General features: G+C 47.3%; 1 protein-coding gene across 6 annotated transcripts in view; it reads left to right on the forward strand.

The window, feature by feature from the left end:
• TTC29 (tetratricopeptide repeat domain 29) overlaps positions 1 to 27,494 on the forward strand; it is a 562,022-nt gene that overhangs the window by 389,029 nt on the left and 145,499 nt on the right. For all 6 annotated transcript variants that reach the window (XR_010177479.1, XM_063920589.1, XM_063920588.1 and 3 more), the window contains exon 9: positions 25,431 to 25,554. Coding sequence is in view for 5 of the 6 variants with exons in the window: in XM_063920589.1 (XP_063776659.1) it covers positions 25,431 to 25,554 (124 nt within the window). In the remaining variant the exon portion in view is untranslated. The remainder of the gene's footprint in view (positions 1 to 25,430; positions 25,555 to 27,494) is intronic.

Below are 27,494 nucleotides of genomic sequence, written 5' to 3' on the forward strand. Positions count from 1 at the left end.
GCCAGCGGGCCATTTATATCCAGGCATGCTGGCACTTGTGGTTCTCCAAGGGCCAGCATGCTGGGGCAGGCTTGCTGGGACCTGTAGGCCACCTGGGAAGAACAATATTAACAATGAACCCCGCACCCACCGCCACCAGGGGTGCGGGGCATAGCATAGCCCAGTGCTGGCTTTTGCTCGGGAGGGGGACCCCATTTTCATTTTTTTCCGAGGAATTCCAGCCCTGGGCTGACTAGATTGGGGGGGGCAGATTAATGTTATGGCAGGGGGACCCCATACTGAGTGTCTCCCCTGCTATGGCATTATCCCCCCTGGCTGGTTCTTCCTGGTGCTGGTTTCACGAATGTAGGGGGGGGGCTACACTTTCCCCCCCCCCACTCTATGGGGGGGGGGGGATGCTAGCTGCTTGTGCCTCCCCAGCCACTGACCTCACCGCACGCCACTGTTCCTAACTGTTAATTAACATATTGGAGCTCATTGGCTGGTGCCTTTATCACCTTTCACATATCACTGGTTTATCACTTCCTTATGCCTTCTCCAGGTTAATACATCTGCCCCCGAGTCTCTTGTCAACAGAATCCAGGGGCAGATTTATTAAGCTCGGTGAAGTGATAAAGTGGAAGGTGATAAAGGACCAGCCAATCAGATCCAAACTTCCATGTCACAGACTGGGTTTGAAAAATTATAGCTAGGAGCTGATTGGCTGGTACTTTATCACCTGTCAATTTATCACTTCACCGAGCTTAATAAATCTGCCCCCCAGTCTCTTGTTACCTATATAGTAACAGGTGGCAGTGGGGTATTTGATTCATCTAGGCCGGTGTTTGATTAATCTGTCAATAGGGCATTTTAAATTCTAATGATAAATTAGTCCAGGCATGCACCATATGAAAGGGTCCATAAGAAGTTCTACCATGGGCTGTTTCAACTTAAACTTGTATTACATGTATTTGTTTGCTGTCAATTTAATGAGCATTTCATATTCTGTACTGTATATTGTAGTTACAGAATATTTGCAGTAATTAATTTAGAGTTTCTGTCTTGGCATTGAAATAGAGCAGTGATGAGTAACAGATAAGGGGGGGTCATTCCGAGTTGATTGCACGCTGCAACTTTTTGCAGCCCGTGCAATCAACTAGACGCGGCCTATGGGGAGTGTATTTTTGCATAGCAAGTCTGCGATCGCTTGTGCAGCCCTGCTATGCAAAAAAAGTTTTGTGTAGAACAAGAACAGGGTAAGAGTTACTTACCCTGTTGTGCGATCAATCCAGCGTTGCAGGTCCCAGAATTGACGTCAGACATCCGCCCTCCAAACGCCTGGATACGCCTGCGTTCGACGCACCACTCCCCGAAAATGGTCAGTTGACGCCTCAGAACGCCTTCCTCCTGTCAATCTTCTTACGATCGCGGCAGCAAACTCTTTCTTCGTTCTTTGCTTGGCAACGACGCACCTGGGCATTGCGGCCGCTGCGCATGTACAGAACCGACCCAAAACAGCAGCATGCGAACAGGTCGGAATGACCCCCCAGGTTCTTGTCTTGTCCTCACGAGGAACTATTTACCCTCGTCCTGTATTCTTATTCCTGATGGCTACAATAAGACCTTCATGGTGTACACTTAGACATAATTTAAGTTTATACAGGTGGTTATTTTCTGTAGCTTTGTTTAAACATATATTATTTTACTATACACTCTGTTCGTATTACCAATAACAGTAAAGTTTGTTTTAAAACCTTGCCCTTAAAACTAATTCTGTTTCCCTCTAATAAACTGGGCAGCCGGATGATTTGTGTTTGTAAGTGTGTCATTACTAGGTGAGGGTTACTTTTAAAAGAAATGAGTGTAGCAATTCATCTTACTTCTTGAAATTAGGAGAAAGCTATTTATTTTTTATACGTTTCCCTTATCACTGATTCCATTTACCTTAATACTTTAATCTGCAACCTCCAAACTTATAGCACCATCAAGAATCCCCTTTGTGGTAGTTTCATCCCTGCTCTATTTGATTTCTCCATTCCGAGTAAATGATTAAGTTTTCATGCATTGGTTCAACCAAAACCTATGTTCACTCAACCACATCCTTTATTGATTACTTCTACAGCAAACAGTAGGCCAAGTGTGATATACATAATTGGACAGTTGTCAAGGGATATGGGTGTTTAAAGTCCCGTTTGCCCATCTGGAAACTAGAATCACCTTGGTAGACAAATATCCTACAATGTTTCATTCTTATTTCCTTGGACCAAGGAGTCCTGCTTGTCGGAATATATGTTTTTAACTCTCTGAGGTCTGGTTGAATGAATTTGGTGATTATAACCAATAATGTGCTCTCCAAGATGCACCTGTGCACCGCATTCAGAGAATTGGGAAAAGAGGAATTAATATTTGTCTAACACCGTAACCCTGCGCTTTATCCTCAGTAAATCCTTTGCATTTATCCTCTAAGATTGTGTTTAAATTTCCTTAACACTGGCGATGTGTAGAGCTTTTATTTGTACAATGCATTTAGAGTATATTTATTGATTATTTTTGGTTATTGAAAGTCATTACCACTTGTGAAGTTGTTAGATGAATATTTGCCGTTCACGTTATTGCTGGAAGTGCCATGCATCAGGGACAGTACAGTCTAGTAGCTTTCTAAGAGAACATATGCTTTGCTGAATAGCACATACCTACAGAAATGTGTGGATATGAGGATGAACTTATTTTGCTTGTATATTGCCTATTCTGGTGTGTTATTTTAACCTCGTTACATGTCTTAAGCTGCTGATAATGTGATGTGCACAGTGTTTTTAGCGGAGTCTAGTGAAATGTCCCTCTTCTCCACACTTACACAAACTGTGATACACATTGTATGAGTAATGTACAGTACACTATAATATAAACCAGTTTTCATTGTATTTGCTTTAGATCTACCAACCATATAAAACCACAAAGCTAAGTTGCTATTGTATACTGAATATGCTGGAAATGCAGCATGCAAGGTCCCAAGGGCAGCAGATCCTAATCATTAACTCATCGATAGCTATCACATGTTGGTCATGAAATATGGTATGTCAGGTCTGACGATGCCGGCATCTGATAATGACATTGTCCGACTTCTATGTTGGTGCTCTCTTGAATCCTGACATGTTTTTCAGATTTGCATGTACAGTATACATTATATACATGGGTAGTTAAATCTAAAATATCAGATGGTTTAATTGCCTTGTATGTGAGCATTTTTAAGTTTGTTTCAGGAAGAAAAAAATAATTTAAATGAATTACATACTTAGTGCTGCTAGTGAAACACTTGTGAGAAATAGTAACCCCATCTCTGCAGGGGATGTGAAAAGTTTGTTATCTACAGATTCCCTTAAACTGGAGACGATGAGCAAAGTGCTCCTGTAGCAATGTGCCCCCACTAACTCACCTTCAGCCCGCCAGTATTAATCACCCGTCAGCGTTTTTTTCTCAACTTTAAAATATTGGCAGAAATGGGTGGAGGGACTTTAAGTCCCTCTGTTACCTCAAACTTGGCAAATCATGCATCCACATGCAGATTAAAAACCAGTGCACTACAGAAAAATAATGGATTTCAGGGATGGGAGGAAAGTCTCCCCCCAACCTGGCATCCATGAAACCAAGGGCACCCTTTCAGAAGGAGTTGTATCCCCTATTTCAAATTGTGGGTCCCCTAAGTACTTATTGACTGGGCATCACCTATGGTCATTGGACATTATTTTGCTGTGCTATGGAAAACATGTTGTTAATATATGGAGTTATATAGGCACCTATAATGACACAGACACACTGGCATATCTTTAATAGGTGCAAGGTGTGTGGTGCACAGAGGCCCCTGGATCCACGGGGGCCCACACACCGCACATCCTGCATCCATTTAATCATAATCATCGCTCCATTGACACGGCGCTGGCTGCAGAGCTGCAAATATCACTCGGGATATGGCCACCGCTGCCATTTTCTGAGTGATTTACACATGCGCAATAGAGATATCCCTGGGAACGCGACGCAGGCGCCATGTTCCCGGAGATCTCCGCAAAAACACAATAGACTCTGGCAGAATGCCAGAGTCTACTGCTCTGCTGTAGAGGAGAGGGCCTAATCGGAGCCTGCGCATGGGCCCCTTCCTCTCTTAAAGCGCCTCTGCACTGACAACTTTGTGGGCACCTATATTGTCTAGTGATCACCTGCTAAGCACTTAAAATTAGATATCAAAAACATTTTTCTAAAAATAAATTTTCAGTGAAAGTGTAGATTTTTATTGTTAATACCTACACATAGAATCCTGATTTTTACAATTTTGGAAAGCTGGATTATTGGTGTAACAAGAACCACCAAGTATTTCTTTGTGGTGCTTAATTACAGCCATCAGTCTGTGTCTCTACCAGCTTTGAGCACCTAGATTGGGGAACATTTGCCCATTCTTTATTGCAGAATTGTTAAAATTCTGTCAAATTTTCTGGTGAGTGGCAATGAACTGCTCTCTGTAAAACCATTCAGATTTTGTGTCAGATTTAGGCTAGGACTCCAACTTGGCAACTTCAGGGCACTCACCTTCCTATTAAACCACTGTGTTGTTTAGTTTTTGGGTTATTTCATGGTATGTTTAGGGACATTGTTGAGCTGGAAGGTGAACCATCTGTCCATCTTCATATGACTAGCAGAGAGCTGTAATTTCTCTTCATGAATTTGGGTGAACTTCCCTCCAATCCTCACCAATTGCTCAGTCCCTGCGGAAGAGAAACACACCCACAATATAATGTTTCCATATGCTATCCACCCATTAATAATGGTTTGAATGGTACTCAGAGGTACAGAAAAAGCCTTTGAAATCTTTTTCGTATCCTTCTTCTAACTTGTCTTTCCAAAAATATAACCCAGAGCCTTTTTAAAAGCCCCTTTCCAGCCATGTGAATTCTTTGCATTGCTGTGCATTACTAGTAGTGTCATCCTCTAGAAACAGACACTTTTATTCTGAAATAATCAATACCACTACAATTCATGTCAGGTGGTGGCCAGTTAGCCTGTTGTGTAGTCTTGAAGGTCATTAATTGTAATTGACCATATTTATAATGCTAACTTTAAAGCAGGCATTCCCAACCTCAATCCTCAAGGCACTCTAACATATCCATGCATGAGCACAGGTGACTGTGGGGGTAATTCAAACCCAAACCAGCCTCTGTACGCAGTTGCGCTGTGGCCTTAGTATGCATCGCACGACCTGACCTATGTAGCCGCAGTGTGACTGACCACGGCGGGTGTTCACGGGGCGACGTTGGGGGCCATGAAGCGCCGAATGAGGGTGTTCCAGCAGCAATTTTGGGGGGGCTGCATGACATCACACGTAGTCACTCCGATTAAAAAAAGGTGGTGCGCAGCTTAACAGCGCAGCCAGGCTGCACTGCCAGGGGTCAACCTTAGTTTGATGCATCCGCAATTTATTTGTGGACGCATCGTGAGGTAGCTCTACATATCCTGAGTGGCCTTGCCCTGTGCTGGGCCGCCCCCAGCATGTGAGGAGATGGACACAGATTTGGCTGCGTATGCAGCTATCTGCATCTATCTCTGAATTAGGTCCTTAATTAGTACCTCAGTTATTTTGATTTAACCATCTGTGCTGAAGCCTGGAAATCACTTAAACGTGGACTGTTAGTGTGCCTTGAGGACCGAGGTTGGGAATGCCTGCTCTAAGGGGTTATTTTCCATGGTGTAAAGCAGTGGTTCTCAAACTCGGTCCTCGGGACCCCACACAGTGCATGTTTTGCAGGTAACCCAGCAAGTACACAGGTGTATTAATTACTCACTGACACATTTTGAAAGGTTCACAGGTGGAGCTAATTATTTAACTTGTGATTTTGTGAGGAGACCTGCAAAACATGCACTGTGTGGGGTCCTGAGGACCGAGTTTGAGAACCTGTGGTGTAATGTGACAAAAAGTAAGGATTTTCACAGGTATGATGATTTTCTGTAGGCACTGTACTATTCAGAATACATAATGATCATAATAAAACAGTATCAAAAGATGTCATAAAATTTTCACAAGTAGACTATTAATACCATAAACAGGGATAGTATATTTTGTCGACATTCATAATGCCGACTTGCTTGGCATGTCAACAGTGACCATGTCAACATTCATCATGTCGACACTGATGATATATCAACATGGTTAGAATGATAACAAAACATGTTGGTCTAGTGATGACTTACCAGTCTGGCGTTATTATTATTATTATTATTATTATTATTATCCTTTATTTATATGGCGCCACAAGGGTTCCGCAGCACCCAATTGCAGAGTATATATGACATAATCAAAACAGGAAAACAGTGAATTACAGTTGAAGACAATATTGGACAAGTACAGGGTAGCTAAGCATAACTACATCAGTAGACGACACTGAGATAAGTATCAAGGTGGCTGAGAACTGCAGGATTTGGGCAGTTGAGGATTATTAAAGTAAGAAAAGGATAATCACATGAGGAAAGAGGGCCCTGCTCGTGAGAGCTTACATTCTAAAGGGGAGGGGCAGACAGACAGGGGTGACACAGATGGAGCAGACCAAAGGTTCTCAAACTCGGTCCTCAGGACCCCACACAGTGCATGTTTTTTAGGTAACCCAGCAGGTGTAGTCATTACTCACTGGCACATTTTAAATGGTCCACAGGTGGAGCTAATTATTTTACCTGTGATTCTGTGGGGAGACCTGCAAAACATGCACTGTGTGGGGTCCTGAGGACCGAGTTTGAGAACCTGTGGGGTAGACCAAGAGAGGGTTAGGATGAGATTTGGCTGGGTTTGGTAAAGAAGTGTGTCTTGAGAGCCCGTTTGAAGTTCTGTAGAGAGGTGGAGAGTCTGAGGGGGAGAAGTAGAGAATTCCAGAGTAAGGGAGAAGCACGTGAAAAATCTTGGAGATAGGAGTGGGAGGAAGGAATCAGTAGGCAGGAGAGGCGGCGTGCATTAGCAGAGCTAAGAGGATGGGTGGGAGAGTAAAGGGAGATAAGGTCAGAGATGTAAGTGGGAGAGGAGTGGGTGAGTGCTTTGTAAGTGAGTGTGAGAAGTTTGAATTGGAGGAGAGGGTGTCACAACTGAGGGCTGGTGTCGGTAGTTGGAAGCCTCAGTTGTAGGGGCTGACGGATACCGGAACTTAGGAGGTGAGAGAGGACTCCTAGACATGCACTTAAACAGTAGCACCCAAATGCCCGAAGGCGTGACCACGACAATTGGAGATACCTTTGAAGGTTTTTATTAAATCATAAAAGTCAAGGATAAATAACCAAACAATAAGTGAAAACGTGAGTCTCTGAAATACTACTGGTAAAGACCAGTAATCCGGAGTTGGAGTGAAAGTGCTGTATGACTTGGGAGCCCAGGTGAGGTTAAAGGTGATGCTGTGAATCACAGGTGAAGCTTTGAATGAAGCTGGGATTCGCAGGTAAACTGAGAGTGAAGCTAGGGTTCGCAGGTAACTGTGAGCGAAGCTGGGGTTCGCAGGTAACTGAGCGAAGCTGGGGTTCGCAGGTAAACTGAGAATAATACTGGGGTTCGCAGGATTTGTATTCCACAGTAAGGGTGAATACTGATTGAGAGGTAAACAGAGAACTGCTGGAGAGTGGCTGCTGGAAAGCCGGAGAGATACACTCTGCTAGCGCTGGGTGCGGGAACAAGGGAGGCAGGTAGCACCACAGAGCTTTAGCACGGGAGAGCTGGAACTACACCGCAGAGGGAAAGCACCAGGGAGTCAGGCTAAACCGCAGGGAAGGTCCACAGGAGAGTCCACAGTGAACTGCACACTGGAATCGCTGGAGAGACAATTGAAGCACTGACAACCTTCTGGGTGCTGGGACAGGATATTTATACCTGCTGGACAGCAGGGATTGGCTGACAATTATGCCCTGGCTCCAGCAGCACTGTGGATAGGTGAGAATGGTGACATGTGATCCAAGTCCAAAATGGCTGCGCCCATTGACGGAGATTGAAGGGGAAAGAAGCACTCTGAACCATGTGTAAAACAACAATGGCGGCAGAACTCCATGCGCACAGCAGCCACAGGGATGGAAGCGGCGGCCGGGGCACACAGAGGACACACATCCAGCAGAAGACCACAGGCGTGGCAGTGACGGCCGCGACGGGACCAAGAGCGCCGCACCGCCGTAAGTGCATATACTGTGAAGGCCGCTGAAGCCAGCGCTGCAGGCAATACCCATAAACATAGCTATGCCCCGGCTCTGGCTCACTGCGCCAATCTCAGGAGGCACCTAACAGGTAGGAAACGGCGTCTAGTTACCCAGATCGTGACAGAGGGGAGGTGGACATAGTGCGTTTAGTGAGGAAGATGAGCCGGGGCTGCAGCATTAAGGATAGATTGGAGTGGAGAGAGGTAATTGTCAGGGAGGCCTGTTAGGAAGAAATTACAGTAATCCAGTTTGGAAATAATCAGTAAGTGGATAATGGTCTTGGTGACATCCTGGGTGATAAAGGGTCTGATCGTGTAAATGTTTTTGAGATAAAAATGACAAGTTTGTGAGAGGTGCTGATGTGTGGTTCGAAGGAGAGGGAGGAGTCAAGGATTACGCCAAGACAGCGTACTTGGGGGCTAGAGGATATAGTCGTGCCATCAGTGGATAATGGGATTGTGGGAGGTGAGGTTGTGTGGGAGGGTGGGAAGATGATCAGCTCAGTCTTGGACATGTTGAGTTTAAGACATCCAGGAAGAGATAGCAGAGAGACAGTTAGAGGTACGAGTGAAGAGAGCCAGGGAGAGATCAGGGGAGAAAATATAAATTTGAGTGTCATCAACATAGAGGTGATATTGGAAGTTAAAAGAACTAAAGAGTTTACTTAAAGAGGATGTATAGAGAGAGAAAAGGAGAGGACCAAGAACAGAACCTTGGGTGACACCAACAGTTAGTGGAAGTGGGGGGGAGGTAGTGTCATGAGAGGAGACAGAGAAGGACGATCAGAGAGGTAGGAGGACAGCCAGGAGAGGGCAGTATCACGGAGACCAAGAGAGTGAAGGATTTGCAGAAGGAGAGGGGTGGTCCACAGTGTCAAAAGCAACAGAGAGGTCAAGAAGAGTAAGTAGAGAGTAGTGGCCCTTAGATTTGGCTGCATGGAGGACATTGCACACTTTTGTGAGGGCAGTTTCAGTGGAGTGGAGAGAACGGAAACCAGACTGGAGTGGGTCAAGCAGTGAGTGGGAGGAAAGAAAGACAGTGAGGCGGTTATAGTCAATATGCTTAAGGAGTTTGTAGGCAAAAGGGAGGAGAGAGATGGGTCGATAGTTGGAGAGGGTGTTTGGATCAAGGGTAGGCTATTTAAGAATAGGGGAGACGAGTGCATACTTGAAGGCAGATGGGACAGTGCCTGATGAGAGGAAGAGATTGAGAAGGTGGGCAAGATGGGAACAGGCAGAAGGAGAGAGGTATTGGAGGAGATGGAAAGGTTGGGGGGGGGGGGACTGATGAGGGCCATGATTTCCTAACCAGATACGTGGGAGAAAGATGTCAGAGTTGGTAAGGGGGAAGGGGATGGGTGGTGGCTGGTTGCTGGTCTGGTGGGATGTGATGTTCTGACATATGAAGTCAATCTTGGATGTAAAATAAGTGGCAAAGTCAAAAGCAGACAATGAGGAAGGGAGAGGAGGTGGTAGTGGGCAGAGGAGGGAGTTGACAGTGGCAAAGAAGTGCCGGGGGTTGGAAGACTGGGTGGGATGTGATGTCCTGACATATGGAGTCAATCTTGCATGTAAATGAAGTGGCAAAGTCAAGAGCAGACAATGAGGAAAGGAGAGGTGGTGGTAGTGGGCGCCGGGGGTTGGAAGACTGGGTAGAGATGAGAATTTAGAAGTATGATTGTTTAGCGAGGGAAAGGGGGTTGACATTATGATGACTTTGGGCCTAATTCCGAGTTGATCGCAGCAGGATTTTTGATAGCTATTGGGCAAAACCATGTGCACTGCAGGGGAGGCAGATATAACATGTGCAGAAAGAGTTAGATTTGGGTGGGTTATTTTATTTCTGTGCAGGGTAAATACTGTCTGCTTTATTTTTACACTGCAAATTAGATTGCAGATTGAACACACCCCACCCAAATCTAACTCTCTCTGCACATGTTATATCTGCCTCCCCTGCAGTGCACATGGTTTTGCCCAATTGCTATAAAAAATCCTGCTGCGATCAACTTGGAATGACCACCCTTGTTCGGCTCATGCGTTCCTTCCAGGGTGAATATAACCCCCTACTACCTAACCCTCCCCCTAGTGCCTGTCCCTAACCCTCCACCTAGTGTCTATCCCAAAACTCTCCACTAACACTGAAACTCCCCCTAGTGCCTAACCCTAACCTCTCCACCCGCAGCCTAACCCTCACCCTAGTGCCTCACCCCAACCTCTCCATCTGCAGCCTAACCATAACTCTAGTGCCTATCCCCAAGCTCTCCACCCGCAGCCTCACCCTAACCCTCAGAAGTACATTGTATTGCCGTCTCTGAAACTTTTTAAGTGCAGGTACTGTAACAAATTAAAATCAGGGTAAAGGCCCATACACACTAGAAGATTTTGAGCTCAAAGCAGCTCACTTTTGGCGTTTTGAGCTGCTTTGAGCTCAAAATCTACTGGTGTGTATGGATGGGCAATGAGCGCTGATGCGCGGTCCCGCATCATCGCCAGCGAGGTGGGAAATCCTGTGTTTTGCACACAAATCGTTTGCCCACCTCGCTGCTTGTTCATCCATCATCGCTCAGTGTGTACGGCGCCGAGCTATGATGGATGAATTGTCCTGCACTCCGGCGCCGCCCTATTCCCCCCCAGTCCCTCCCCGCTCTGTCGCCAAGCCACTCACGGAGCAGCAGCAGCTGGCGGACCCGCCCTGCTTCCTCCCTGGTCCCTCCCCGCACCACAACTCACGGAGGAGCAGCAGCAGCAGCACGATGAACAGGATAGAATGCTGCAGTGACCAAGTATCCACTGGCCACCAATGATTACAGAATGTATGCCAATAATATATACATTGCTGGCAGAGGCCAGCAATGTACAGTACCAGTCAAAAGTTTGGACACACTTTCTCATTTATTTGAATGAGAAAGTGTGTCCAAACTTTTGACTGGTACTGTATATGTTACTGGCACCACTGCCCACCAATAAATATGTATGCCAGTAATATATACATTGCTGGCAGAGACCAGCAATGTATATATTACTGGCACCACTACCAACCAATGAATATGTATGCCAGTAATATATACATTGCTGGCAGAGACCATCAATGTATATATTACTGGCACCACTGCCCACCAATGAATATGTATGCCAGTATTATATACATTGCTGACAAAGGCCAGCAATGTATATGTTCTGGCACCACTGCCCATAATATGTAAATTGCAGGCAGAGTTCTCCTTTTTACACATTACGGCAGCAGTCCCCCTTTTCTCTTACGTCCTAGAGGATGATGGGGCCCACATTAGTACCATGGAGCCATTGGCACTTTAAGAGTTTAATAGTGTGGGCTGGCTCCTCCCTCTATGCCCCTCCTACCAGACTCAGTTTTGAAAATGTGCCCGAAGGAGCCGGTCACAGCTAGGGGAGCTCCATAGGAGTTTTTCTAGTTTTGCTGTTTTTAATTAGAGTTAGGCACAGGGAGGCTGCTGACAACAGCCTCCCTGCTTTGTGGGACTTAGGGGGGAGTAGTGTCCAACCCTTAGAAGTTAATGGCCACTATCTCCGCTGACAGGACACTGAGCTCCTGAGGTTGATGATCGTTAGCCGACCCAGGCGACCGCTTACTCCCGCAGTATGCCACCACCCCCAAACAGAGCCAGAAGATTCCGGTGGCGAGTGAGTCACCGGTGCCCCTGGCAAACGGGGAGCTGGTGTGAAGATGGCAGCAACAGGGTGGGAGCGCAGTACTGACTGCGCTCCGGAGGCTCAGTGGTACACAGTGTGGCGCTATGAGGGGCGCCCTGAGCCAGCGCCTATACCCTACACTGGTCAGCAAGGCTGTCAGGGACCTCAGTAACGCTGCCAGCACCATTCCTCTGGCCAGTATAAAGATGTGAAGTGCGGGAAGCAGCGCCATGTTCAAGGGGCGGAGCTTCTCAGAGCAGATCCAGCTGCGTACAGCGCCATTTTCCTGCCTGCAAATCCAACTACAGAGACGCTGACAGGGAGTGCTGTCCCTCCACGCAACTCCAGCTATCCTGTGCGGTACTAGGGGGTTGTAGAAGGGGGGGAGGCTGTGTAATTACTGTGTAGTCTATTAAGGTACACAGTCAGTGCCAGGTAGTGGTATTATATCTACCTAGGTAAGCGCTGTGTGTGTGCTGGCTCCAAGCTCTGTGTTTCTCTGTGGCATACTTGGGGGGAAACTGTGTCTGACATTTTCCTGTATGTGTGGGTGTATGTTTTTTCACATAGCCATGTCAAGGGATTCGGTGTCTTATGCTGCAGAGGACATTTCTTCTCCAGAGGAATCAGTTCCATGTAGCCAGGAATGTAATGTCTTGTCTCAGATTCCCATTACTGAGCCGGAATGGCTAACTTCTATTAAGGGAATGATCTCTCAGATATCTACTAGGGTATCTCATACTGGGACTGAAACTCAGGTTTTAACGAATTCTATGGCTGTTTGGTCAGGTTCTGTTCCTATTTCTTCCAAATCCTCCAACATATACCCACAGAAACGTGCTGTTGCCCAGATTATGCAAGATGACACGGATACCGACTCTGACACATTAGACGATGATGGGGATGTGCTGAGGGGGGCGGCATCCCTGGCAAAGGGGGTGCAGCTCATAATTGAGGCCATGAGAGATGTGTTTAACATTGCAGGCACACCACCTGAGCAGGTTGAGGAGGCTTACTTCACCAATAATAGGAAAGCCTCGCTAACCTTCCCTGCGTCACAAGAATTAAACGCTTTATTTGAAAAAGCCTGGGAAACCCCAGAGAAAAAATTCCAGATCTCCAAAAGGGTTCTGGTTGCTTTTCCCTTCCCTGAGGAGGACAGAAAAAAATGGGAAAACCCACCCATAGTTGACGCATCTGTGTCCAGACTGTCAAAAAAAGGTGGTTTTACCTGTCCCTGGATCTACCGCGTTAAAAGAACCGGCTGATCGTAAGATTGACACTACGCTCAAATCCATATACACTGCTTCAGGGGTGGCGTTAAGGCCTACTATTGCCTGTGCATGGATTTCTAAAGCTATAGTAAGGTGGTCAGGCACGTTACTAGAGGATTTAGATACAATGGATAAAAGTGACATTGAACTGTTTTTACGTAATATACAGGATTCTGCGGGGTTCATGGTGGAGTCCATGAAGGACCTGGGTTCGCTGAATGCAAGGATATCTTCCATGTCGGTCTCAGCTCGCAGGGGACTCTGGCTACGGCAATGGTCTACAGACACGGAATCCAGGAGAAATGTCGAGAACCTACCCTACACAGGTCAGGCTCTATTTTGGGAAGCGTTGGATGCGTGGATTTCCACGGGTACCACGGGTAAGTCACCTTTTCTTCCCTCAGCTACATCTTCTACGAAGAAACCCTTTTCTTCTTCTGCTTCACAGTCCTTTCGGACCGCTAAGACAAAAAAGTCCAAACCTTCTACCACTTTCTTTAGAGGATGGTGTGCAAAATCCAAAAAACCTGCACCTGCAGGCTCCCAGGACCAGAAGCCTGCTTCTGGCACCTCAAAATCCTCAGCGTCATGCCATCGTGGACCGCGAGGCCTGGAAGAAGGGCTGGTGGGTGCGAGATTCAAACGTTTCAGCCACGTCTGGGTGTCGTCCGGCCTGGATACCTGGGTACAGGATATTGTGTCCCAGGGGTAAAGACTGGAGTTTCAAGAACTTCTGCCTCACCGATTCTTCAAATCAGGCTTGCCAGCTTTACTGACAGACAGGGCTATCCTACAGGAAGCCATCCAAAAATTGGAAAAGTCACTGTCCCAGTTCCACCTCATATGCAAAACAAGGGTTATTATCCAAACCTTTTCGTGGTACCGAAACCGGTTGGTTCGGTCAGACCGATTTTGAACTTGAAATCGTTAAACCCTTACCTGAGGGAGTTCAAATTCAAATTGGAATCTCTGAGAGCGGTGATCTCAGGGCTGGAGGTGGGAGAGTTTCTGGTGACCTTGGACATCAAGGATGCGTACATCCACATTCTGATTTGGCCGCCGCACCAGGCTTATCTTAGATTTGCACTGTTAGATAGTCACTATCAGTTCCAGGCACTGCCATTCGGTCTTTCCATGGCACGAGGGTGTTCACCAAGGTGATGGCAGAGATGATGGTTCTCCGCAGGCGGGGAGTGAACATAATTCCCTTATCTGGACGATCTGCTGATAAAGGCATCATCCAGGGAGACATTGTTCCAGTCCATAGCTCTAACGACTCATCTGCTCAGAGAACATGGTTGGATCCTAAACCTTCCGAAGTCACATTTGGAGCCGACAAGGAGATTGTCTTTCCTGGGGATGATCCTCGTCACGGACGTGCAGAGGGTGTTTCTGCCGATGGAGAAAGCTATGGTGATACAGTCTATGGTCCGGGATGTCTTGAAGCCAGCCCGGGTATCGGTTCATCAGTGCATTCGCCTTCTGGGGAAGATGGTTGCCTCCTACGAGGCTCTACAGTACGGTAGATTTCATGCTCGGTCATTCCAACTGGATCTCCTAGACAAGTGGTCGGGATCTCACCTACACATGCACTAGAGCAGTGGTTCTCAAACTCGGTCCTCAGGACCCCACACAGTGCATGTTTTGCAGGTAACCCAGCAAGTGCACAGGTGTATTAATTACTCACTGACACATTTTTAAAGGTCTGCAGGTGGAGCTAATTATTTCACTTGCGATTCTGTGAGGAGACCTGCAAAACATGCACTGTGTGGGGTCCTGAGGACCGAGTTTGAGAACCTATGCACTAGAGGATACGTCTGTCACCGAAAGCGAGGATTTCACTCCTCCGGTGGCTGCAACTGCCTCACCTTCTGGAGGGTCGCAGGTTCGGGGTTCAGAACTGGATCCTTTTAACCACGGCTGCAAGTCTCAGAGGTTGAGGCACAGTTACCCAAGGGGTAACCTTCCAAGGAAGGTGGTCAGGTCAGGAATCCCTTCTTAAATAAACATCCTGGCACTAAGAGCCGTGTACAATGGTCTTCTACAAGCAGCAAACCTTCTGCAGGATCAGGCCATTCAAGTGCAGTCGGACAATGTAACAACGGTAGCCGACATAAACCGACAGGGCAGAACAAAGAGCAGAGCTGCAATGTCAGAGGTGACAAGAATCCTCCTCTGGGCAGAAAGGCACAGCAATTGCTGTCAGCAATCTTCATTCCGGGAGTGGACAACTGGAAAGTGGACTTCCTCAGCAGGCACGATCTCCATCCAGGAGAGTGGGGTCTTCATCCGAAGGTGTTCGCAGAAGTGACAAGTCTTTGGGGGTGTACCTCAAATAGACATGATGGCCTCCCGTCTCAACAAGAAGCTTCGAAGGTACTGTTCCAGGTCGAGAGACTCACAAGCAGTGGCGGTGGACGCCCTGGTAACTCCGTGGGTGTTCAAGTCGGTGCACGTGTTCCCTCCACTTCCACTCATCCCAAGGATTCTAAAGCTTGTAAAAAGAACAGGAGTTCAGGCGATCCTCATTGCCCCGGAATGGCCAAGGATGGCTTGGAACACGGATCTTCTGGAGTTATTACTGGAAGATCCGAGGCCTCTTCCTCTTCGAGAGGACCTTCTGCAACAGGGGCCGTTCACTTATCAAGAATTACCGCGGCTACGTTTGACGGCATGGAGGTTGAACACCAGATCTTAGCTCGGAAGGGGATTCTGAGCAAGGTTATTCCTACCCTGATACAGGCTAGGAAGGGAGTAACGTCTAAACATTATCATCGCATTTGGAAAAAAATATGTGTCTTGGTGGGAATCCAAGAAGTTTCATACGGTGGAGTTTCAACTTGGACGGTTTCTCCTCTTCCTGCAAGCGGGTGTGGATATGGGCCTGCGGTTGGGATCCATAAAGGTCCAGATTTCGGCTTTATCTTCTTCCAGAAACAATTGTCTGCCCTCCCTGAGGTTCAGACCTTTTTGAAAGGGGTTCTGCACATCCAGCCTCCTTTTGTGGCGTCGACGGCACCCTGGGATCTAGACATGGTGTTGCATTTCCTGCAATCGGATTGGTTTGAGCCTTTACAGGAGGCTGAGGTCAAGTTTCTCACGTGGAAGGCTGTCACATTTTTGGCCTTGGCTTCTGCGCGATGTGTGTCGGAATTGGGGGCTTTGTCCTGTAAAAGCCCCTATTTGATCTTCCATGAAGATTGAGCGGAGCTCAGGACGCGTCAGCAGTTCCTTCCTAAGGTTGGGTCGGCTTTTCATATCAACCAACCTATTGTGGTGCCAGTGGCTACTGAATCCTCAATTGCATCAAAGTCCTTGGATGTTGTGAGGGCTTTGAGGATCTATGTGAAGAGGACTGCTCGTCACAGAAAATCGGACTCTCTGTCCTTTATTATCCCAAGAAAATTGGGTGTCCTGCTTCTAAGCAGACGATTTTTTGCTGGATCAGGTTCACTATCCACCATGCCTATTCTACAGCAGGATTGCCATGTCTAAGATCTGTTAAGGACCACTCTACTCGTAAGGGTTCTTCCTGGGCGGCTGCCCCGGCTTTGCAGCTTTACCGAGCAGCTACTTTGTCCGGGTCGAACACGTTTGCTAAGTTCTACAAGTTCGATACTTTGGCCTCTGAGGACCTCAAGTTTGGCCAATCAGTTCTGCAGGAGCCTTCGCACTCTCCCTCCCGTTCTGGGAGCTTTTGTACATCCCCATGGTACTAATGTGGACCCCAGCATCCTCTAGGTCGTAAGAGAAAATAGTATTTCTCTATCGTCCTAGTGGATGCTGGGGTTCCTGAAAGGACCATGGGGAATAGCGGCTCCGCAGGAGACAGGGCACAAAAAGTAAAGCTTTAGGATCAGGTGGTGTGCACTGGCTCCTCCCCCTATGACCCTCCTCCAAGCCTCAGTTAGATTTTTGTGCCCGGCCGAGAAGGGTGCAATCTAGGTGGCTCTCCTAAAGAGCTGCTTAGAAAAGTTTAGCTTAGGTTTTTTATTTTACAGTGAGTCCTGCTGGCAACAGGATCACTGCAACGAGGGACTTAGGGGAGAAGAAGTGAACTCACCTGCGTGCAGGATGGATTGGCTTCTTGGCTACTGGACATTAGCTCCAGAGGGACGATCACAGGTACAGCCTGGATGGTCACCGGAGCCTCGCCGCCGGCCCCCTTGCAGATGCTGAAACGAGAAGAGGTCCAGAATCGGCGGCAGAAGACTCCTCAGTCTTCTTAAGGTAGCGCACAGCACTGCAGCTGTGCGCCATTTTCCTCTCAGCACACTTCACACGGCAGTCACTGAGGGTGCAGGGCGCTGGGAGGGGGGCGCCCTGGGAGGCAAATGAAAACCTTTTTTGGCTAAAAATACCTCACATATAGCCTCCGGGGGCTATATGGAGATATTTAACCCCTGCCAGAATCCGTTAAGAGCGGGAGACGAGGCCGCCGAAAAAGGGGCGGGGCCTATCTCCTCAGCACACAGCGCCATTTTCCCTCACAGAAAGGCTGGAGGGAAGGCTCCCAGGCTCTCCCCTGCACTGCACTACAGAAACAGGGTTAAAACAGAGAGGGGGGGCACTAATTTGGCGTTAGAAATATATAAAAAAGATGCTATAAGGGAAAACACTTATATAAGGTTGTCCCTATATAATTATAGCGTTTTTGGTGTGTGCTGGCAAACTCTCCCTCTGTCTCTCCAAAGGGCTAGTAGGTCCTGTCCTCTATCAGAGCATTCCCTGTGTGTGTGCTGTGTGTCGGTACGTGTGTGTCGACATGTATGAGGACGATGTTGGTGAGGAGGCGGAGCAATTGCCTGTAATGGTGATGTCACTCTCTAGGGAGTCGACACCGGAATGGATGGCTTATTTAGGGAATTACGTGATAATGTCAACACGCGCCAAGGTCGGTTGACGACATGAGATGGCCGACAAACAATTAGTACCGGTCCAGACGTCTCAAAAACACCGTCAGGGGTTTTAAAACGCCCGTTTACTTTAGTCGGTCGACACAGACACAGACAGGGACACTGAATCCAGTGTCGACGGTGAATAAACAAACGTATTCCTTATTAGGGCCACACGTTAAGGGCAATGAAGGAGGTGTTACATATTTCTGATACTACAAGTACCACAAAAGAGGGTATTATGTGGGATGTGAAAAAACTACCGTAGTTTTTCCTGAATCAGATAAATTAAATGAAGTGTGTGATGATGCGTGGGTTCCCCCCGATAGAAAATATGGGCGGTATACCCTTTCCCGCCAGAAGTTAGGGCGCGTTGGGAAACACCCCTTAGGGTGGATAAGGCGCTCACACGCTTATCAGAGCAAGTGGCGGTACCGTCTATAGATAGGGCCGTCCTCAAGGAGCCAGCTGACAGGAGGCTGGAAAAATATCATAAAAAGTATATACACACATACTGGTGTTATACTGCGACCAGCGATCGCCTCAGCCTGGATGTGCAGAGCTGGGGTGGCTTGGTCGGATTCCCTGACTAAAAATATTGATACCCTTGACAGGGACAGTATTTTATTGACTATAGAGCATTTAAAGGATGTATTTCTATATATGCGAGATGCACAGAGGGATATTTGCACTCTGGCATCAAGAGTAAGTGCGATGTCCATATCTGCCAGAAGATGTTTATGGACACGACAGTGGTCAGGTGATGCAGATTCCAAACGGCACAAAGGTGTATTGCCGTATAAAGGAAGAGGAGTTATTTGGGGTCGGTCCATCGGACCTGGTGGCCACGGCAACTGCTGGAAAATCCACCGTTTTTACCCTAAGTCACATCTGCAGAAAAAGACACCGTCTTTTCAGCTTCAGTCCTTTCGTCCCTATAAGAGTCATATCTGCCCAGGGATAGAGGAAAGGGAAGAAGACTGCAGCAGGCAGCCCATTCCCAGGAACAGAAGCGTTCCACCGCTTCTGACAAGCTCTCAGCATGACGCTGAGACCGTACAGGACCCCTGGATCCTACAAGTAGTATCCCAGGGGTACAGTTTGGAATGTCGAGACGTTTCCCCTGCGCAGGCTCCTGAAGTCTGCTTTACCAAGGTCTCCCTCCGACAAGGAGGCAGTATGGAAAAAAATTCACGAGCTGTATTCCCAGCAGGTGATAATTAAATTACCCCTCCTACAACAAGAAAAGGGGGTATTATTCCACACTATATTGTGGTACTGAAGCCAGAAGGCTAGGTGAGACCTATTCTAAATCTAAAAAAATTTGAACACTTACAAAGGTTCAAATCAAGATGGAGTCACTCAGAGCAGTGATAACGAACCGGGAAGAAGGGGACTATCTGGTGTCCCGAGACATCAGGGATGCTTACCTCCATGTCCCAAATTTGCCCTTATCACTAAGGGTACCTCAGGTTCGTGGTACAGAACTGTCACTATCAGTTTCAGACGCTGCCGTTTGGATTGTCTACGGCACCCCGGGTCTTTACCAAGGTAATGGCCGAAATGATGGTTCTTCTTCGAAGAAAAGGCGTCTTAATTATCCCTTACTTGGACGATCTCCTGATAAGGGCAAAGTCCAGGGAACAGTTGGAGGTCGGAGTAGCACTATCTCGGATACTGTTACAACAGCAGGGGTGGATTCTAAATATTCCAAAATCGCAGCTGATCCCGACAACAAGTCTCCTGTGCTTAGGGATGATTCTGGACACAGTCCAGAAAAAGGTGTTTCTCCCGGAAGAGAAAGCCAGGGAGTTATCCGAGCTAGTCAGGAACCTCCTAAAATCAGTGCATCATTGCACAAGGGCCATGGTAAAAAAAATGGTGACTTCCTTCGAAGCAATTCCAGTCGGCAGATTTCATGCAAGAACTTTTCAGTGGGATCTGCTGGACAAATGGTCCGGATCGCATCTTCAGATGCATCAGCGGATAACCCTATATCCAAGGACAAGGGTGTCTCTCCTGTGGTGGTTACAGAGTGCTCATCTTCTAGAGGGCCGCAGATTCGGCATTCAGTTTTGGATGTTGGTGACCACGGAGGCCAGCCCGAGAGGCTGGGGAGCAGTCACACAAGGAAAAAATTTCCAGGGAGTGTGATCAAGTCTGGAGATTTTTCTCCACATAAATATAGCTAAGGGTAAATTTATAATGCTCTAAGCTTAGCAAGACCTCTGCTTCAAGGTCAGCCGGTATTGATCCAGTGGGATAAAACATCACGGCAGTCGCCCACGTAAATAGACAGGGCGGCACAAGAAGCAGGAGGGCAGTGGCAAAAACTGCAAGGACTTTTCGCTGGGCGGAAAATCATGTGATAGCACTGTCAGCAGTGTTTCATTCCGGGAATGGAAACTGGGAAGCAGACTTCCTCAGTAGGCACGACCTCCACCCGGCAGAGTGGGAACTTCATGGGGAAGTTTTCCACATAATTGTAAACCGTTGGGAATTACCAAAGGTGGACATGATGGCGTCCCGTCTGAACAAAAAACGGGACAGGTATTGCGCCAGGTTAAGAGACCCTCAGGCAATAGCTGTGGACGTTCTGGTAACACCGTGGGTGTACCAGTCGGTGTATGTGTTCCATCCTCTGCTTTTCATACCTAAGGTACTGAGAATTATAAGACGTAGAGGAGTAAGAACTATACTCATGGCTCCGGATTGGCCAAGAAGGACTTGGTACCCGGAACTTCAAGAGATGCTCACAGAGGACTTATGGCCTCTGCCGCTAAGAAGGGACTTGTTTCAGCAAGTACCATGTCTGTTCCAAGACTTACCGCAGCTGCGTTTGACGGCATGGCGGTGGAACGCCGGATCCTAAGGGAAAAGGCATTCAGGAAGAGGTCATTCCTACCCTGGTCAAAGCCAGAAAGGAGGTGACCGCACAACATTATCACCACATGTGGCGAAAATATGTTGCGTGTTGTGAGGCCAGGAAGGCCCCACGAAGAAATTTCAACTCGGTCGATTCCTGCATTTCTTGCAAACAGGAGTGTCTATGGGCCTCAAATTGGGGTCCATTAAGGTTCAAATTTCGGCCCTGTCGATTTTTCTTCCAGAAAGAATTGGCTTCAGTTCCTGAAGTCCAGAAGTTTGTCAAGGGAGTATTGCATATACAACCCCCTTTTGTGCCTCCAGTGGCACTGTGGGATCTCAACGTAGTTCTGGGATTCCTCAAAACACATTGGTTTAAAACCAGTCAAATCTGTGGATTTGAAGCATCTCACATGAAAAGTGAACATGCTCTTGGACCTGGCCTGGACCAGGCGAGTGTCAAATTGGTGGTTTTTTTCTCAAAAAAGCCCATATCTGTTTGTCCATTCGGACAGGGCAGAGCTGCGGACTCGTCCCCAGTTCTCTCCCTAAGGTGGTGTCAGTGTTTCACCTGAACCAGCTTATTGTGGTGTCTTGCGCCTACTAGGGACTTGGAGGACTCCAAGTTGCTAGATGTGGTCAGGGCCCTGAAAATATAGGTTCCAGGACGGCTGGAGTCAGGAAAACTGACTTGCTGTTATCCTGTATGCACCCAACAAACTGGGTGCTCTTGCTTTTAAGCAGACTTTTGCTAGTTGGATGTGTAATACAATTCAGCTTGCACATTCTGTGGCAGGCCTGCCAAAGCCAAAATATGTAAATGCCCATTCCACAAGGAAGGTGGGCTCATCTTGGGCGGCTGCCCGAGGGGTCTCGGCTTTACAACTTTGCCGAGCGGCTATTTAGTCAGGGGCAAACACGTTTGTAAAATCCTACAAATTTGATACCCTGGCTAAGGAGGACCTGGAGTTCTCTCATTCGGTGCTGCAGAGTCATCCGCACTCTCCCGCCCGTTTGGGAGCTTTGGTATAATCCCCATGGTCCTTTCAGGAACCCCAGCATCCACTAGGACTATAGAGAAAATAAGAATTTACTTACCGATAATTCTATTTCTCGGAGTCCGTAGTGGATGCTGGGCGCCCATCCCAAGTGCGGATTATCTGCATTACTTGTACATAGTTACAAAAATCGGGTTATTATTGTTGTGAGCCATCTTTTCAGAGGCTCCGCTGTTATCATACTGTTAACTGGGTTCAGATCACAGGTTGTACAGTGTGATTGGTGTGGCTGGTATGAGTCTTACCCGGGATTCATAAATCCTTCCTTATTGTGTACGCTCGTCCGGGCACAGTACCTAACTGAGGCTTGGAGGAGGGTCATAGGGGGAGGAGCCAGTGCACACCACCTGATCCTAAAGCTTTACTTTTTGTGCCCTGTCTCCTGCGGAGCCGCTATTCCCCATGGTCCTTTCAGGAACCCCAGCATCCACTACGGACTCCGAGAAATAGAATTATCGGTAAGTAAATTCTTATTTTTAATTACCTTCCGGTAAATCCTTTTCTCATAGTCCGTAGAGGATGCTGGGCGCCCGCCCAGCGCTTCGTTATCCTGCAGTGGTTACTTGGTTCAGTACTGCTTTGTTCTTAGTTAATTACTGCATTTTTTTTTACTGGGTTCAGTAATGTTTCAGCTGTTGCTGAGTTTTCAGGCTAGTTAGCTTGGTTTGCCTTGTTTGTGTGAGCTGGTATGAATCTCGCCACTATCTGTGTAGTATCCTTCTCTCAAAGTTGTCCGTCTTCTCGGGCACAGTTTCTAGACTGAGTCTGGTAGGGGGGGCATAGAGGGAGGAGCCAGCCCACACTATTAAACTCTTAAAGTGCCAGTGGCTCCTAGAGGACCCGTCTATACCCCATGGTACTAATGTGGACCTCAGCATCCTCTACGGACTATGAGAAAAGGATTTACCGGTAAGTAATTAAAATCCTATTTTTACACATTATGGCAGCAGTCCCCCTTTTTACACATTACGGCAGCAGAGTCCCCCTTTTTACACATTACGGCAGCAGAGTCATAAAATGGCCTCTGCTCCCACACTTTAGGGTAGGGCCACACATAACAGCCAAGTGGGTCCCGCTGAATGGGACCCGCTTGGCCGGGAGAGGTTGGTTTGTGTGCACACGGATCCTGTTCTGCGGAATTCGGCCAGTGACACGCGGGATTTCAGTAGTGCCGCACTGTGTGAACACATACATTGAAATGTATGTGTTCTTATTGAAATCCTGCCGTCCTGTCATCCATCCCGACCGCAACTACTAAATACAGCCAGAGAAAATTATTAGGAAGCATGGTCACTAGTACTGGTTACCGTACTAATGTATTATTTACTACAGTAAATGCCCATTAGCTGTTGCTCATTGTGGGATGAGCAGCCTTAGCACTTTGGACCTGGTTCTGATTTGCAGGTGAGCGGCAGTGCAATACTGCACAAATAAAATGCAAATGCGGCAGGAGGCGTCTGTGGGAAATAGACGCCTCGTGCATGCATCTGCGAGATCCGATTGCTCTGTCCGAGGATGCAGCTTCGGATCACCGTCACAACCATTGTAGAAGCTCTCGACTAGTCTGAGTAAGCCTAAGCTTACTCAGACTGGATGTTGGATTCGACCAGCCAGGCAGGGGCGGATTGGGACACCGGGACTCCGGGACAGATTCCCGGTCGGCCGGGTCCCTTGCTTCTCTGAAAGCCTGTTCTCCTCCACTAATGGGCTGACACACATAAAATCGCGGATGCCGCTATTGGAGCTTTAGCGCACAAGCTCATCCAACCCGGAGCCGTGGTGATGTTCTGCCTGTCATATTGTGTCGCCCAGATGTAGCTCCGCCTCCCCCAGCTCCCGCACACACTGCATGGCATACTTGTGTAGCATCTCCCCAGACCCCTGCGCCGTGCAGGTAAAACTGGTGCACTGTGTTGTTGGAGAGCCCTGGCAGCCCCGGCTGCTGTTAATTAGCAGAGAGCTAGGTACGGAAGTGTTCAGACAATTGGGTGAGCTCAGCGTGGGAGCACACACTCTCCTGGGGACCAGAGGATACACTGATTCCCTAGTCTACCTGTCTCCTGGCCTCACACCCACAAGTGGAAGACTCCCTCTCTTACACTGCAGTGGACATACGTCTGATGTTCTTGAGAGCAGCATTACATTAGTCCCTGGTAAGGGGCATAACTAGCAGTGCCTCGCAAACAGCGCGTCTACACTCTGGGGGCTATTCATTGATGGACGTAGCCGCTGCGCTCACAAGCAGCAGCCGCGTCTATAGGGTCTGCACGCGCACACCGGCCATAGTGCACGTGCGCAACCCTTCACTATGCGATCACATCCCGGAAGGATGCATCGCATAGTGATTGACAGTGGCAGCCGTTGTGAGGTCATTGATGCAGCGTTTGGTGGTGGCTGTGTGACGTCACACACAGCTGCTCCGATAGACCTGAAGTAATGTGCAAAAGGGGCTCTGCCTGGAATAATGCGTGACAAGGGCTCTACCTGGAGTAATGCGTAAAAGGGGGCTCTACCTAATGTAATTTATATAAGGAGCTCTACCTGGTGTAATGTATACATGTGTGGCACTACTGTGTGGTGTAATTTGAATAATGGAGACTACTGTGTGGCGTAATATGAATTGCTATTATTTTGTGACCTTGCCTCTTCCCCATGAAGCCATGCCCCTATACTTTTGAGGCGCGCCTGTGGTGTGCACATGCCCTGTTTTAAATATGGGGGAGAGGTACCACCTCTCTTTCTGGCACAGGGCACCAAAAAGTCTAGTTACAGCTCTGTCTCTGATAGTATGGACAATAATATGGACAAGTGTTAAAGAGTCACTCTAATACTGATGCTTTTTTTGCCACACTGTGATCATTCTGCAAACTACGAGGCAGAGAGAGACAAATTGCGGGTTCTTTAAGATAAGAGAATTTTTATAACTTCAGAATCACACAGTGTTTTACTGACTGTACCTATTTGTGAAATTGTAGTGTAGTATAAAGTCGCAGACCAACATCAAAAGACGTAAAGAGGGCCGCAACTGCATCCAACTCAGAATCATGCCCTATGAGGAGGGATCCTGCCCCCCTTGAAATACTCTTACCCAACTTGGGCTGCTTTCCCGGGCTGGTTTTCCATCCCGCGTCTTTCGTGTGCACACTGCACAGACCCCAAACCATCAGATTTGTACATAAATCATCGGGTTTGCATACAAATTCAAATCAGACCCTATGACCAATGTAGCTCAGTTGGGTTTTTGGCTTCATACTAAATATAGGTCAGTGGACATTTCTAGGGACATTAGTTAGGTCAGCAGATCTCTAAGAATATATTGTGAAAAATGAATGAACAAAGGGAAACTGTTGTATACTGTACATTTATATGATTGTATTTTACAGTGTCATTATATCTATTATGGCAGAGGTACCGCCATGCTTACTTTTTACGATCCATACTGTTACTGGTAAAATTAGTGAATTATGTTTTTTTTCCCGTTTTTTTCAGCCAAGGAAACATTGCTGAAAGCATTGAGTACTTAGAAAGTTTTATACAAGTCGCCAAAAGCAGCAATTTATACCACAGCCTTGCAGGGGCATGTATATGTCTTGGAGAGATTTTCAATGCAAGAGTAAGTACTGATCACATTCTGGTTCTCTTGTAATTATTCCATTATTCCAGGGTCTCTTAAATATGTTAATGACATGAAGCTCCATAGTAACATGTGCAGAGGTATAGAATACATGATAGCTTGTACAGAGGCATACAATTTGTACTAAGGCATGAAATAAATGGGAACGTGCTGTGGCGTGACGTATGGGGACATGTGCAAAGGCATACAATACAAGGTAACCAGCAAAGCTATGAAATACGGCATAACGTGTGAAGAGGCATAAATTACATACTTTAGCGATTAAATACATTGTTGCATGTGCAGAGGCCTGAAATACTGTACATGGAGGGTCATTAAGACCCCTCCGCTATTGCGGCGCGCATCGCAGTTTGCCAATGGTCACGGACATACACATTGCGGACGCATTTATGAAGGATGCGGTCGCTATGTGATTGACAGCGGTGGGCATTCATGGGGTGGCGGCGTGGATTTGGCGGTGTGAGGTGAATGGTGCAGGGGCAAGGCTCCGGAAAAAAAGATGGCCACTGACCGCCTCACAGCACAGCCAGGCTGCGATACCAGGGGTTAACATTAGATCTGATGCGTCCACAATCTAATTGGCTACGTATACAGCGATCTGCAGTCATCTCTGAATAACCCCCAAAGTGTCATTGCATAGGTATTATATACATAGGGCCTGACATGTACGCTAATGCATTTGTAGCTGTGAATGTATATGCAGCGGCTGTGCAAATATATGCTAATGTAGCAGCTGCTTGGATTTGCTAATACCATCGTCTTGTGTACAAAGACACAGTATCGGATGCAGATCAGTTGACTATTGAAGCTCTGCGTTGCCCCGTTGTCACACATTATGGTCGCAGGAAGTAATATGCTGGAGACAACACTGTAGCGACGTAGTGGTTCCTCACTGTCAATCACTTTGTGAATAATTCCTGTCTGTGGCCAATGTCACAAGGCCCTCGCACACATGCACATACAATTGGCATTGTGTACCCCTCTGTGTCAGACCCATAGTCGTATGTGCAGAAGCATGATAAATATGGTAATGTGCACAAGCATGACAAAAATGGTATCATCTGAATACATGGTAACGACCAGATGCATATTTCAAAGCAGACATAAAAATAGACTTTACTGCAAAGGTGTAAATGGCAGAGATGCAATGCTGGGTGATATGTTACACCTAAATACCGTTATCACTATACAGATAATAGCAGGAAAGCACAATTTTGTTTTAAAATGTTACTGAACTGAGAGCTCTGCTAGTGCAGTCTGCAGATATTGGCCCTCATTCCAAGTTGATCGCTCGCTGCCGTTTTTCGCAGCACAGCGATCAGGTTACTACTGCTCATGCGTATGCACCGCAATGCGCACGCACCTCATACGGGTACAAACAGCATCGTTGTTGTGCAATGCTTCTAGCGACGAATCCATTCGCACAGCCGATCGCAAGGGGATTGACAGGAAGAGGGCGTTTATGGGTGTCAACTGACAGTTTTCTGGGAGTGTTTGGAAAACGCAGGCGTGTCCAGGCATTTGCAGGGCGGGTGTCTGACGTCAATTCCGGGACCGGATAGGCTGAAGTGATCGCAAGGGCTGAGTAAGTTCAGACCTACTCTGAAACTGCAAAAAAAAAATTCGTACCGCTCGGCTACACATGCGATCGCACACTTGCAAAGCGAAAATACACTCCCCCGTGGGCGGTGACTATCTGATCGCTGCTCTGCAAAAAATAGCTAGCGAGCGATCAACTCGGAATGAGGGCCATTGTCATTGAAACAATTAAATCTTTTCCCGCTATTCTGTGACTCCACATGGTCCTCCATCTCCCAAGTAGAGTTTCCATGTAGGAGTGTGGGGGTGGGAGCAGTATGAATCAAAGTCAGGGAAAGGCTATATTTATAGTGTACATATCAATACATAATATACACACA

This window comes from Pseudophryne corroboree, chromosome 1, assembly GCF_028390025.1.
Source record: "Pseudophryne corroboree isolate aPseCor3 chromosome 1, aPseCor3.hap2, whole genome shotgun sequence".
Classification (NCBI taxonomy): Eukaryota; Metazoa; Chordata; class Amphibia; order Anura; family Myobatrachidae; genus Pseudophryne; species Pseudophryne corroboree.